General features: G+C 35.8%; 1 protein-coding gene across 6 annotated transcripts in view; it reads right to left on the bottom strand.

The window, feature by feature from the left end:
- Window positions 1–15532, bottom strand: part of PPP1R13B (protein phosphatase 1 regulatory subunit 13B) — a 76466-nt gene that overhangs the window by 12637 nt on the left and 48297 nt on the right. For 4 of the 6 annotated variants that reach the window (XM_069856774.1, XM_069856772.1, XM_069856775.1 and 1 more), the window contains 5 exons: window positions 4996–5097; window positions 3793–3967; window positions 3211–3407; window positions 1222–1386; window positions 231–411 (listed from right to left, as the gene is read on the bottom strand). In XM_069856774.1, the coding sequence (XP_069712875.1) occupies window positions 231–411; window positions 1222–1386; window positions 3211–3407; window positions 3793–3967; window positions 4996–5097 (820 nt within the window). The remainder of the gene's footprint in view (window positions 1–230; window positions 412–1221; window positions 1387–3210; window positions 3408–3792; window positions 3968–4995; window positions 5098–15532) is intronic. The other 2 variants (XM_069856773.1, XM_069856776.1) reach the window with 1 other exon arrangement.

Genomic DNA, 15532 nt, shown 5'->3' with positions numbered 1-15532 from the left:
AAATTTCATGGAAAACACTCAGTCTTCTAAGAAAATTACACGGAAATAGGCAAAACCTGCTTCATATTAAATGACTAATGTCCAATTCATAGAACAGTATCAAGACATTTAAAACTTGCCTCTCCTACTACAGAGATTATGTCAATGCTGGGTCTCTTAAGATTACTCTTTTTCTTTACCACTCCTTTCCAAACCATCTGCATTAATAAACACCACAGTTAAATGCTTACCAGATTTTGATCTTCCATGTGTTGAGCTAGAAGCAATGGTGAGAGACTGTGGTTTAACTGGATCTACTGGTACAGCATAAGTGCCAGCACTCGGAACTTGGATGTAAGGTCCTACTGCTGCCACCCTTCCTGACGCACTCAAGGATGACTGGGGTGATGAACTTCCATTAATACGATTCAACTAAAAAAATCAGAGAAACTGAACATGAACTTCCATTTAATCTAGGCATTTGTGCATGAACAGGAGGTCTGAAGTCTAAGTATCTAGAACCATGCACTGTAGCTAAGAAACCTTAATAATTGAGTTACTATTCTATATGCTCCTACACAAAAAAGCAGAAAGTACAAATTTTATTCCCTAAAAGCAACACCTCAAAAATTAAATTTCTTATCCACATTAATTTCTTGTAGAAACTTTTATCTGTATAAGTCTCTTTCGTTGTGCCTTTCTTATGCAAACAGGCTAAAATGAGTTCTTAAATAACCAAATATAGCCTGGTTTCTTTTGAAAGCAATACCTCCAGCTAGACATACATATGGGAATCCAGAACTGATCTCTCTAGTCCTTAGATAAATGGTCTACTGTGCAACTAATTTATTTTCAAAGTTCCATACAACTATTAAGACTAACTTTATCAGACCATTTATATTTCTACAAATTTTCTATATTAGAAGATCAATTTTTATAAAAGCTGATTTGATGCTTTGAAACATAGCCCATAAGCACACTTTCTTTCCTAGAAATATAAACTGCTGTCATTTTTAATATGGTATGCTCTGTGCCATAAAGAAAAATAAAGTGAAACACATTCTGTCTACCAGTTTTCTGATGTCTATGCAAAATCTTAGAATAGTTTCAAGAAGCATGCTACTTCTAAAATGGGTTCTTTAGATGTAATCGTATTACTCAGCTGGGAAAAAGTGAGATTCTATATAGTTTTTATAGGCTCTTGATAAACTAAAGCATGGCCCTTTTAACAGTTTATCTTACAGGAATGTTTTCTTTTTGACGTGCCTCAACTTTTTTCTTGTATAGTCGTTCACGCAGCTCATTGATTCGCTTGTCCATCATAGCTACCTCCATATTACGTTTGTTTAAGAGTTCTTTCTGCTGCTGAAGCTTGGAGTTCTGCTCCTGGTTAAGCCTGTTACGAATCTTAAAAAGAAAAAAGAAGCACCAGTTAGGAGAGTTACTTCATTTTGTTGTCAAGTTGGTTTTTTAAGACAGTAACCTGAATCAACTTGGATCGGCTATGTTCTGATGCCTCTGATGTTACGCTTCCACACAGCCTGTCAAATCAGCATTTGCAACCATGAACAGCTCTTAAAAGAAAGCAGCAAAAGAATGTCCCAGTAAACTAGTGGATACCTACTGAATACACATAGACTGCATCCCATTTATAGCAAATGGATTGAAGAATTAAGCATAAAAGTATTTCAGAAGTGAATTACACTGTGAAAAACTAAGTCACAGAAAATGTTTGTTAAAAATTATGTTTAACCACCAAGACAGTTTGAATACTGTGAAACCAAAGTGATATAAAACCAGTACCAGAAATTACGCTATTGATTCTGTTTCCAGTTTCATATGAAATTTGGATGTCCAGATGGGAGGTTAACTGAACTGCTAGCACAGGGACTGGGTTTTCCCCTCTACATGGCGATTAAACTGAAACCTTCACAGCAGTTTTCCAGCAAGATTAGGGGGTGGAATACCTTTACGGCTTAAATCAACCATGACAGTCTTTATAATTACTTCTCTTGCTTTCCCTTTGGTATTTTTTTCATACCTTCAATAACTCTGACAGTATTGCCTCGGTGTTCCGATTTTCATGGTTATGTTACTTGCAAGAAAAACCCCAAGGCAAATTTAAGTCTTGATAAATGTGTATAGGATCACTGTGAAGCGCAAGAGAGAAATCTCAATCTATTGAGCATCTTTGCACTTAGAAATACTTCAAAGGTAAATACTTGATCTAGTTGAAGATGTCCCTATTCGCTACAAGTGAGTTTAGACTAGAAGACCTTTAAAGGTCTCTTTCAACCCAAACTAATCTAAATGTCTTGTATAAAAGGGGAAAGGGAAAAAAAGAGGGGAAAAGGACCCTTATTCCTAATTAATGCAAACATGTGATGAATAATTTGTACATTGTATTTGCCCATTTAAAGAAATAAGTGAGACTAATTTTGAAATTTAAATTAATTTTGAAATATATATTTAAACTGTTGGCTTTATCACAATAAAGTACATGAGTAACTAAAAAAAAACTCCTCAAATCCTGACACATTGGCACAGGATCAAGTATTCCATAGCTTTAAAAATAAAAGCTTGACAAAATTTCAATGTAAATGTAGTATTTAATTAACAATCTTCTTAGAAGAAGACATACAAGGTGATACAGGGAATGCTGTGTGAATATTCTGCAGCTATATTGCAGTACAGCTTATATTTTTGATAATTCTGTTAAAATGTGTTATTTAATTCTTATGTATTTTGTTTATTTACACCAGACATCATAGGTATATTTTCACAATATATTTGAAGTATAATTTTATTCACTATCCAATCACCTCTTCAAGTTAAGATGGCACGTGAGCTTGCTACACCCAGTTCTTTGCAAAACAGAAAAGTACTGAAATTAATTCTTTTTATTTATTTATTTAAATTAAGATTAAAACAAACACTAGCTTATGTCAACGTTCAATATTTCAGTATTAGGGGCTAAGAAATGCCCTTCAGAACACCTGCACAGTTTGTATCATTACGTTTTTCACAACAACAAAAATAGTTTTTAAAGCTAATGAAATTCTGTTTTAAAGAGGGCTGCATGCTAACTACAACCTCACACAGATGCAGCATTCCAATACACCAGTTGTACTGTCACAGACATCACAGAACCCAACTGCCACCCATAAGCGCAGTAATACAACTTTTTAAAATCTACAGTTACCATTCAAATAGCATCTCTCCATTACTTACTTGTAGCTCTTGGTACAGCTTTTTTAATTCTACTGCTGCAGGTCCCGTCATTTGTCCATTGTAAGACTGAAACCCATTCAGTTTCCCTTTCCTTAAATCTTCCAGTTGCTGAGTAAGCTGATCCACTTTTAACACTGCAGCCTGTAGTTCCTGCTGCTTTTCCTGGAACATGGCACTTATATGCTCGATTTCAGTTGCTAAAATTAACAAGATAAAAATAATAAAAAAACATTTAGTAAAGCAGAAGTTGTTAATTTTTTAATTCTATGGGTATTGATAAATACAACACACTAGTTTTAAAGCTGGTCTATGCATACATATATAAAATATTTGTGTGTCGGGAATTTACAAAGTCGCATCCTTATAGTTACAGAATAGACTTACTCTGATTTTATGCCTGACCATACATAACAAAGAAGTTAAATCATTAAGTTTCATAGAAACACAGGACCCTCTGTAAGACAAAAAAATCTGAAATCCTGCCTCAATGCTACACTGCCTAGAAATACAGCATTATTTGCTAGCCATGCAGTGAGTAGTGTAGTAAATTAAATTAAATAAATTACTAAAAACTCCACATACATAGATTGCCATTCATGATCTTGCTGTAGTCTACTTGTCCTCTCATGGCACGGATCTTTTTCAGCTTTGTTTCCTGTGTTTCAACACGTTCTTTAAGTTTTTGAAGCTTTTCACTCTCAGAAACAGACTGCTGCTGGCGACGTTCTTGCTGCTTCAGATAACGCAAACGTTGTTCCTGAAAAAATGACGTTTGAGACGAGATACCCGTTACTCGTTTACTTTTTAAAAAGTTAACTTAGAAAAACTCATCACTAAGATCAGTAGGGTTTTTATTTCCAGAAATGAGAAAAAGTTCTATCTAGCTAAAATATGCATCCGTCCTCCTAGAAAAACTCTTAACATTAATTAAACAAATCTGTTTAGATTTGTTCAAAATATCAAATATCAAATAAAGAGCACATATCAAATTTACATACGTATGCCAATACAGCCCTAGCCTGAACATTCATTCAAACACATCTATGAAGCTTCTTCTGGCATCTGTTTTCTGCTGCTATTAACAATTTTCCTGCTGTTGCAAAATGAACTTCCAAAACTGTTATCCAGCTTCCCAAAGAAGACAAAATATGTCCAAGACACCATTTTAAAAAGCAGACCTACTGCAAGCTAGTGTTTCAGTTCTAAATAACAGTGCTTCTGCTGGGAACACAGAGAAAATGTTTCTTTTTCTACATTATTCCCGCCCAAAAAGAACAGAGTTAATAGGCTGATTCCTAAGTACTCCAAGCATCCAACGCATAACACCTCAACATGTCAAAAACAATAAACCCACTCCCCACTCTGAAAACATACTTAAGACTCTTGCATCTCAGAGACTTCAGAAATATAATGAATGAACGTATACCAAGTGGGCACATTTTCATCTCACACCACTATTACCATACCCTTGTGAATGAGATGAGCATAGAGTCAAGCCGGGTCTATCACACATCATGAAGCAGGCCTCACAAAAGAGGCAAATAAAATCTAGCAATACTTTTAGAGAGACGCATAACTTGGCTCAACATCGGTTGTTACAGTACCATATACACTGAAGTGTTCTATATTGCCTAGGTTAAGATTAACTTGGTAAACAACTGATTTCTCAAGCTCTTTCTAGAGCTTATATAGAATGAATCAGTGTGTTTTTCTGTATGCGTGAAGCTTATGCTTGTGCATGTTGAAAGCAATTTGTATTTATTATGATCTGTATATAATTATTACCTTAGCAACCAACATTTGCTGCTGATTTTCAATCTGCTGCTGTTGTCGCGCAGCCATATCTTGAAGTTCAGAAAGAGTGAGCTCAACTCGTGGATTCCCAACCTGCAGAACACAAAACGTTACATTGTTATGTTGATGTATATTAAGTGTTTTGACTACAGAAGCTAAATCCCCACTCCTCAGAGGAAGAACAATGATAGATGCCTGTGGATGAGTAAGGAACTTTAGAGCAGAAAGAAAGGATGCAGAACATGCACAAACCAGGGAAAAAAAAAAAGCGGAAAGAGGAAAAGCAGATGAAAGAGGAAAACACTAAGGAACAAAACAAATTAAAGTAAAAAGCCCTTACACTATGTTTAACGCTGTTCTGTTAAGATGTTCTGTAGAACTGTTACACAGTACTGGTATGGCACATAACACATATGCAAAGAGGTCTTTTAAGCAGTAATTATAATCTGAAGCTTCTTTCCTTTCCTAATGCTTTCAGTGTAATGCTTTAACTGGTGGTTGGTGTTATTTATCTAGTGCAGGACAAGAATCCTTAGACAAAGGCTTGGATAAAGATTGTCACTACACTCACACCCAAAGACAGTGAAATTTCCTGGCATACTGAAGCATTTAAGGTAAGAATCTGTGAAAACCAGTCTGTACAAAGTGAAGAAAGTAAAATTAGTCCCCTTTCGATAAGTAAGTGGCTACTGCTGAGCGAACTTTAAATGAAAAGACACGATATCATTGGGGTTTTACCACTGCTTTTGCATACCAAACCTAACAATTCATTTACAAAACTGAGGTAGAGAGGCAATTAATGAAAAATATTTAAAACTTATATGACGCTGGGACAATGTGTGAGATTGAATATTATGTGTTTTTAAAAATGAATGCGCTTTTTCAGTATATTCATAGTTCTATCAACAAATATAATTTACATCTATATATTAAATTACTTCAACCACATTTTTTACTATGTAATCACAACAGAGTGCAGTGAAACAAGACAAATTCCAGAAACTGACACCTGCCCAATACCTGCTTTGCTACTCAGAAAACTAAACCCCACAACCTCAGAACCACACAGTTTAACCACAACTTTTAATTTGCACAGAAAATGAATACCAGCATTTGAAAAATTATGCTAAAAAGCTGAGAAGTCCAGAATAGCCCAACAACTGTTTCAATGTTTTCAGTCATTTATCGGATCAATGTAAAAGCTGGATTACTGCATTGTGATAACGTAATAAACAATGAAGAACCTCAGCCACTTTGTACGGATTTTTTCATATTCCTACATCAAATCCCTCAAGTAAGTGTCAGTTCTCCAATCAATGCATAATAGAGAACTTCTTTAAGTTTTGGTCAGTAAAGAAAAATAGTATTTGTTTTAGAACAACAGACTTCTCATCCCCACACTTGTACCCCAATTAATATTTCAAGTTTCTGCACACAACTATTCAGGTAAGATATGCACCTCAAGGTCAGTCACTAAAATGAAGGAGAGTTGGAAAACTAACTTTTAAAGTTGCTGCATCTTAGATGCATGGTAAAGACATGTCAGACTAAAATTTTTAGAGAAAGTTGTTGTCCCTCGTTGAACATTTCCTACTGAATAATTACAGAGTAAAATTATAATTCCTACTGGGTATTCCCCTTACAAGTCAACAATAATGAAAACTATTTATGGTAGAGAAGTTATTAAAAAAGAACACCTATGTATTTATTTACAGTTATAGCTGTATAGAATAAAGGAACTAGAACAAAAGGTAAAATCCAACCAAAACATTAATTCTCTATTTCAACACTTTGGTAGTGAACACAGTCATTAAAAAAAGGACTGAGCTTAGCAGCGTATACTTTTTATTAGCTTGACTTATGACAGACGAGTTCTTCACAGTATTTTTTAAGGCCAAATAACTTGCATGCACCTGTGGCCACCAGCTAAAAAATCAAAGAGAGGCATTTTATTATTAATTATAGACTGAAAGGCACTAATTGGGTAAGAAAATAAGGAAACTTGCCATTCACAAACCAAAATATGCTCACTTGAAACATAAGAAATGCTGCTCCCAGAACACGTTCAGGCTCTGCTGACTTCCTATGTCATGACATTCCAGCAGAAAAACCTAAACCTTTATTTCCGCATCTGCTACACTCTGTAGGTAATTCTTAAAAGGAGCTCAGAATGGCTTGAAGGCTTCCCTCTATAGCACTGATTTTAAAAGTTAAAAAGGCGTGGGAGTATGAATTCATAGTATTTTCTCAATACACATACGCTGTGTTTCAAAAACATACAACTTGCATCAGACTATGCAAAGTCCTCCCAGAGCTTCCCTCCTTTCTGCTTCAATCACCAGTTTAAGTTAACAACATCGATTCAATTCTACTCTATTTCAAGCACTCATTCTATTTCCATCACTCATTCTATTTCCAGTATTAATTTCCACCATAACACTGTCCAAGAAAAAGACAGATGTTTTATTCTGCTAAGAAAACTTGTTAAAAATAAATCCACACTCAAAAAGTGGTTCCTGTATAGCAGTTGTGCATATTTCAAGGTAAAAAAAGCCACTTCACCATGGGAAAATTACATATTTTCTACATAAAAAATGTAACCTGGAATGCCAGTTTGTAAAAGCACCAGAAACAGAAAAAGAGTTTGATGCAAAGGCTCAGACTTTTTTACTGCTTTAAATAAGCATATTTGAAAGTACATGTTATGATACCTGAAAAAAGTACTGCATTATTTTGTACTTTGTAAAATATAGATGATTAATTATAAGATGAATGCAAATCCTAGCTTCTCATTGAAGAAGCTATTAACTATTGTAAAATGTTCCATTTAGAAAGTGCAATTTCTAAAAACCTTATATACATGCCCAAGAATACAGGAAACAGTGATAATTAACCATTTAAATATAAGAGCTCTATGAGACATCTTTCAATTTACTGAGTACCAGTAAGTGTCCCTTTCACTTAAAATAACTACAGTATACTTAGAAAGAAGTGGCAGCTGAGGAAACAAAGTTTTAAACCTGTAGCTTCACTCGAAGTTTGTTCTTTTTCATCCACATGGTAAAATCAGTAAGCAGAACTCCTCTTCAACATCAAATCAATTATTTTCAGATACTCTTGCCGATTTCAGGGCTCCAAAACAGAACGGCATCACTCTTGAAACGGCATGAAAAATACTGAATCTTTCTCTTGCCAAGATCAATTCATTTAGAGCATTTCTTATTAGTTGAGTCTGCTTGTAATAACTTGTATGCAAATGTCAGTCTCGGTCCTTCCTCAGAATGTCAGGTTATGCAAGGCAAAGAGAGCACTACATTTTCTCATTTCTTTAATGAAGTTGTTGGTTTCTCAGATTCTTAAGTTTGTGCTGTTCGCACTAGTTATTAACATGAAGTCACTCACCTCCCATAACAAACATGAGCCTATCACATTTAAGGTTCAGGCCTCCTCCTCTCTCCTGCAGCAAGACAAATGGATCTCTTGCAGAACTGCCTTCCGAAGGAGGTACTAAAAAGCCACTACAAGTATCTACTCCTCCGGATTCCACAGATTCATTTGCTACATGGCCATACATCAAAGCAGACAGTTCTGCTGAATTGTGAATTTCTTTTCATTGATTCACAGAAGCATTTACAGGTAGAGATGAACTCCTAAGTAAAATGCTGTAGAGCAAACAGTGCATTATTAGGCACTAAGGAAGTATCAGGTGTGTCTGATATAGACAAGAATACACCTATATTACCTAATTTCTTAATATTGACAAGCGTCTTAAAAAAAATATTTATTTTGTTTAGCATGTACTTTAAAAAGTCATGATGAGAGACAGAATTCATAATGAACTGGAGTTTCAGCTTCTGACATTACTCTCCTACCACAGACTCATACTTTACCATTTGATGATTAATATTTTTGAGACAGGTCAGATGAATGGTACAGTAGTAATTAAATAGTTTGGGAACCAGTTTACAAGCTGCCTCAAAACAAGTCATACCATAAGTATTTAATTAAGAAAAGGAACCTCCTTTAATATTTAATTCTCCATATTAGTCTTGTCACCCTGAAAATTCATTTTCTTGTTCCTCCTTCCTTTCTTTCTTCCCTCACGCTATGCTTTCTATCATCACAAACTCCTCAGTCCACATGCTTCTAAGCTATTAAGAAATGGCTTACTCATTGGCAACGCACGATAGTAAATGAAACATTGCACCTGAACTCAAAAGATTTCTTTGACAAGCAAAATGTACTGTAATTGAGACGTGTAAGCCATAAAGGCAGATTCCAGTGGGTTTTTGCTTTTAGTCCCATCAGAAAGTTGTCTTTTAAGAGGAATCTAATTATGTCAATATTAAAACAAAAAACCCACGAGACCAATCTTCTGAAATACATTATTTTTTAAAAGATGATAATTAGGATGTGGTTTGATTTTATACATTTCTTTGCCTTCATGAGTAAACCATGAAGAGACTTATTTTGGATCACTTTCTAAGTTTGAACTAATAAGAATAGAAACTTACTTTGAAAATAACTATGAAATATATACCAAACCCACACCCAAGACCTATGATTTCAGGAAAAATAAAGCTTTAAAGGAAAACAAATACTTAAAAGCTTTTCAGGCCACCATAATGACTGCCAATCATATGTTTAGGTTTAGTAATGCCAAGCTACTCAAATAGCCAGGGTAAAGCATAAGATAACAAATTAATTGAGAAAGAAAATTAGAGCAATGCAAGAATTTACCAATCATTTCCTGCATGCCGTCTCTTCGGATCTTTCCTCAGGTTTGCAATGGCCACCATGTCATTAACTTCCTTTACCTATCCCTTCCCTCTTTTCAAGATAAGCGTTCACACCCATCTTGCACACAATTCATCCTCAGCCCTGCACTAGAAAGTGTAGGGTTTGAGTACCTCCAAGCCTCCTGAAACTGGCCAAGCTCCACCATCTCCTTTGCATATTCTCGTACAATGAGTCATGTACAATGAATTCTCTCTCACATGTTTTCCACTCTTTTTCCTATCACTCACCCCCATCACCTCTATCCTTACTCCCTCATTTACTACTTCTCTCGGTACTTAGGTCCCCCTTTCTCTCTTGCCACAGAGATGATTCTGAGGTTAAATCACCAGCTGCCGAGGTCCAACATAACCTAGATTAAATGTAATCAACTGGCATGCAGGGAGGTGAGAAAGTCTCCCTGTTGGCTTCTCCCTTGGAGACCAGAATGGCTGGCTCTGACTCTGGCCATCAAAAGGACTACTCAGGAAGTTTTCTTGCTTGTACCCCACTACTTTCAACAATCCATTAATTTATCGACAAGCCAATACAGAGAAGCTACTAAAGATAATGCAACATATTCCGCAATCACAACCCCGCTAAACTGTTTGTTCTTTATATAGGTTGCCACTCTCAAATTTTAGTACAGATAAGGAATGTTTTGTCCAAATGGCCTTTTTTAGCTAAAAAAAAAAAGCAATCCTCTCTGAAGTCCTCCATATACCCTCCCAAAAACATTTGTGACGGTAAAGGTAACCATATCCTCAGCCATAATGAATGTGAAAGAAAACGCTCTTTATTATCAAGGCTGGGACAACACCAACATATCAAAAGCTAGAGATACCAGGGAGGACACACAACACACAGCACAAAACTAAAACCTCAACCCCCCCAAAAACACAGACAGAGGACAAGATCAGTACTGAATTAGAGGCAGAAACTGCAACAGAGACAGAGAAAAAAAATCCAAGAATCAACTAATTTGAGCTCATTATTTAAAGCATTTACTCCCCTATGTGGGATTCATTAATGAAGCATACAACTTTTACCATGGCAAAAAGAAAACATAATCTTCACCAGCCTAATAGGAGAGGACAGCAAAGGCCTGAAAAGTACCACATGCTGCTCCTGAGAAAGCTTAAAGTGACCACGTAGAAATGCAAAGTAAATGCTCCGGGTTTAACGCACATACTGAAAGGATCAGATTTTCAAAATCTATAGCAGTTTTAATTCACTGTTCCTTCCTAGGACAAATGAGGGAAGATAAAACTTACCTCTAGATAGGAAATTTGCCATTGTTGAGCTGTCAAACCCCAGAAATCTATGTAACTACATGACAAGCAGAGAACTGACAGGTCTGGGACTAGGTACACCAGTACGTGGATAAAGAAAGTGAAGTGTTATTACATAAAAAATTTTCCCAGAACGAAGCAGACTGACAACCATAAAATGCACAGGGGTAGGTCAGAGCGCTCCTCAGTCAGTGACTTCCAGACTGGGATCAAGGCTCTGACAGCCCTCAGCCTCCCCAAAGGAGCACTCACCTCAGCAGACCATCCCTGCATTTCCCTCTCTGTGCTGCACTTACAGCAAAGGAAGAGCTATGGCTCTGGCTGCAAACTACCAAATTGCTCGAGTACGGAAGGAAGGAACAGCTCATTCTGCCTGCTGAATTTAGCAAAAGATTTCCTAATTCTCCCATGCTAACTCAGACACGAGCAGAAGCCCAACAGTCATGCATTACTTTTCTGCCCGTCGAAAGTAAAATAGTTTAGGGAATATTTTAATTAGTTCAGTTGGCAGCAAAGCTTTAAAGGTTGCTGATCAGAATAGGCAGCATGCACTTTAGGTACCTGTCTTCAGCACAACTGTAGTGATGGGGATAACAGATGGAAGTTACGGGAGTTACAGTTCTGCATCAAATAGGTCCTATATAAAATGCATGCGGCATCCTTATGCTGAGAACTATGAGATGAGAACACAGGGTGGAGCATCTGCTATTGATTCTGACTTCCTCAAATTTCTAAAATATATTGACCCTATATACCACCAAATTAAAGAATTCTAATAGATTCTGACCACATTTTCCATAAACTGTGATCCTAGTGCCACGCAAAACAAAGACAACTTGAAAATCTTGTGCGAAAACTCATCTATAATATCATAAAAAGACAAAAGAAAATATCTGGCCCTATTTAAACTAAAATAGAGGTTTTGCTGCTCTCGGCATGGATGACATTATTTCCAGTTTAATGGGTTTATCCACAGTTCTGCCTTGCATTTTTATAATTGGGTCAGAAATACGCCGATAGCAGAAATCCATTTAAAAGAATCCAATGACAACAGCACGTGCCTTTTTTAGCCTAATGGAAATGAGCAAGCTAATTAAACTCAGAAAAGGCAACTAGAATACTGGGAATTAGAACAAAATATACACAGCATGGGCTATCTCCTGATAACCAGATGATCTTGAAAATAATATTACAAATGGAATCTGATCACTTTACTCAGAAATTTATAATAAAAATGTTATCTTACTTGTGCAACTAAATGCATTAACAGTTTCTGAAAATAAAAACACTTCAATTTTATCATAATTTGCTGAAAAATGTCACATTATCTGTATCTGATAAGATCTTAACACCTCATATAAACTACACTACCTTGTTAGCAATTTATCCAACTTGCTGATACTAAAAAGTAACTCTATATAATAAAATGTTTAAAGTTAGTCAGCATGAGTCCCAGAGTCCAGATTTCTGGTGTTCCCATATTGTTTCCTTAGAAATCTCACAAGTGAGGCTCTCCTCAGAACAGCTAAGAAAACGCAGAACTTAACAAATCTCAAAACAATGTTAAAATACATTTTCAAAATTAGAAATAGATTTAGGCAAATACTGAATCTGCTATACTTGAAATAAACTGCTTAAAAATCACTCCCACAATAGGGGAAAGTACAGTATCTGGAACTAGTTCATTTAAAATACTACTTTCTTCCTTGTACTTGCAGATACATTTAACAGCCACAGAAGTCAACTTAAGCATGTTTAAATCAACTTTAGTGTCAGCTAAAACAGCCAGTAGCTGATTTGAATCAAAATATCAACCTTATACCCCTAACAAAAATAAATTACCTTAAAATAAATTATGCATTCTTTCAGAAATAACAGACAAGTTGTGCAAAGAACTTCAGACCTGTTTACAATACCAATCCTTTTACTCAGAGTAATTCTGAGTAATAGACACGTTACAACACATGTTGAAAACACATTGTTCAAGTTCCTTCAAAAATGTCCAAGAACTACAACATCTTATTCTGACAGCATAGCTAAGTATGGTTAAGATCCACTTATCGTTAATCTCAATAACATGTTTAGCATCAAATGTACATTTATTCATCCCTCAAGTAATTGTTTCAACATGGAGTTTTCCTGTGGTGATATAAGATCTCCAAAACACAAAAGCACTGAAAATAAATACTGTGCAATTGAAAGACATGCTGTGAAGCAGCGGAGTACTTGCACTACTCATAAAACTGAAGCTGTTAAAAGCTAAAGTTGACCACAACATTTTGAAGTAACAAGCTCCTGATAAAGTCTTAAACTTTAAAATGCTAGCAAAATACATCAAACATTCTCATTAACTATGAATTCCAGTTCAGAGATAAGGCACTGCAAAACCCAAACTGGTCTGCATTCCAGTCATGTGACAACAAAACCCACAATCATTTACACTAAATTGCAAAAGCTACGCAGCATTTAAACAGCATGTCCACTAAAGGGTAAAATTAACAAATTTTGTAAAGTAATTAATTACCTGTTCGCTATTCTCCCATGTAATTGTAAGAGAATACATCTTTATTTTGCAGCACTGTTCATCAGCTGTAAACATTTGCATTCCTTCAACATGCTTCAACTCCATGTCTAATTTTCTGTCTACACTAATTGCTTAACCGTTTTCTGTGAATAAGCCAAATCAACAACTGTAGATATCTTGCATGGCTTTTTGGCTCAGTGCAATCAATCTATAGGAGGTAGGATGTTTTTTAATCTCATTCCATAGGAAATAAAGTTTCCCTGAATTCTTTATATTCTTTATTTTTTAAAAGCTGTTTTTCTGCATTCATCAACAATCAGCTAACGGAAAAGGCTAGTGGTTTTTGCCAGCAGTAAAAGACCTAATCACAGCAAGATCAAACCAGCTGTCAACTACAATCAGCTTGATTCATCGCACTTTTCATATTCAATGGAAAATGTTGAACGATAGACATTTCTTTCACAGTTATCAGGTTAAACTGAAAATATCAGAATACAGACAATTTGGCTTAAAAACACTTGAAATATTTGTTCCATTTTTAATTCTGTAGTAGTACCAACCCAGTGCAAAAGTTGAATACCAAAAAGATTAGGAAAATCGTTACTTCTAGTATTTAATTTTACTGTTTAAAGTGACAGAAAACCGCAGCATCTGGAATTTTTAAAGAAATTTCTGTATTAACAGAGACGGTCTAAGATAAAAGGCAAACAGTACAGACAGAATATACCACAATCTTATGCAAATAGCCTTTCCAGTGTTTACTAGATGTTTTTCTCTATATAAATCAGTTTTTTCTCAAATATCACATGCAAGAAGATGAATACATGAGCCAGCAACAAAACTAAAGCATGTGTGTAATAGCATAAATCAAGAAGCTGCAAATAAGGAAAGACTGTAACAAGCCAAAACCCAGACCTAAGGATTTCTAAATTATTAAAAACTAAAGAAAATACTAAATCTCATTAACAATTTCTTATGTATCTAAAAATTATGACACTTCAAAAAAAAAACACCCAACTTAAAAAAGCTGTAATTTACCTTATCAAACACACAAATGACATGCAAGTTCACTCTCTCTTCATTCTTTCAAGAAAATAATTCAAGCATAGTTCAGTGCACTTACACAAGAGATCCAGTCAAATGGGTCTCCATAAGGACACTGAAGAACTATATGTTCATGCACAATACAGTGAATATTCCAGCAGCATAAAGAACAGGCTTATTTTTAGCAAGCAAGAAAAGGTATGAGCTGTAGAGAAAGATCATCCACTCAGAATAAAAGAAGAAAAACAAGTTCAACTCCCTTGCTCCTAAATTAGCCAGAGGGATTTTCATTTTCTCTGCTTTGATCTGAGGAAGACCGCAGGGGGAACAAACCTAACAACAATTGGATCTGGAGGGAACTGTGGAGACAATATATTAATGGAAAGGTTCACCTGCCTGGGAAAAACATATGGGTGGGAAATAGGTATGCCAGGTGTCCAAAGGCTAGAAGGACAGGAAACTAACTGACCAAGTCAGTGTGCTTGGAAAGGTGTGTCAAGAGAAAGGAGGTCACAGCAGCGCTGCACAAGAATAACCACAGAGACTGTGGAAAAGATGAGAGGGAACTCTAATCCACAGATGACACGCTACATAAAAAGACAGAACTCCAAAGGTCAGCTGAAAAGGAACAGTTGGCATTTTAAGTACCAAAAGAGTCTCCTGCTCAAAACTGATGGCTGCTCAGAGAGACAGAGGGACAGCCTAAACTCCAGAGCTTCCACAATTAAGCTGTTAGAGCTCTGCACTGACACAGTGAATTTCATAACCTGTCTCCTGTAAGGAGTACAGAAATGAAGGAAAGGACAAGTTCCATCTTCCTTACAACAACTTTATACTACAGTATGTGGGTTAACTAAGAACAATACTAATGTGACTGCAGAGAGATACATAC

The sequence above is a fragment of the Phaenicophaeus curvirostris genome, chromosome 5 (assembly GCF_032191515.1).
Source record: "Phaenicophaeus curvirostris isolate KB17595 chromosome 5, BPBGC_Pcur_1.0, whole genome shotgun sequence".
Taxonomy (NCBI): Eukaryota; Metazoa; Chordata; class Aves; order Cuculiformes; family Cuculidae; genus Phaenicophaeus; species Phaenicophaeus curvirostris.
This window is presented reverse-complemented; position numbering and strand designations above follow the sequence as displayed.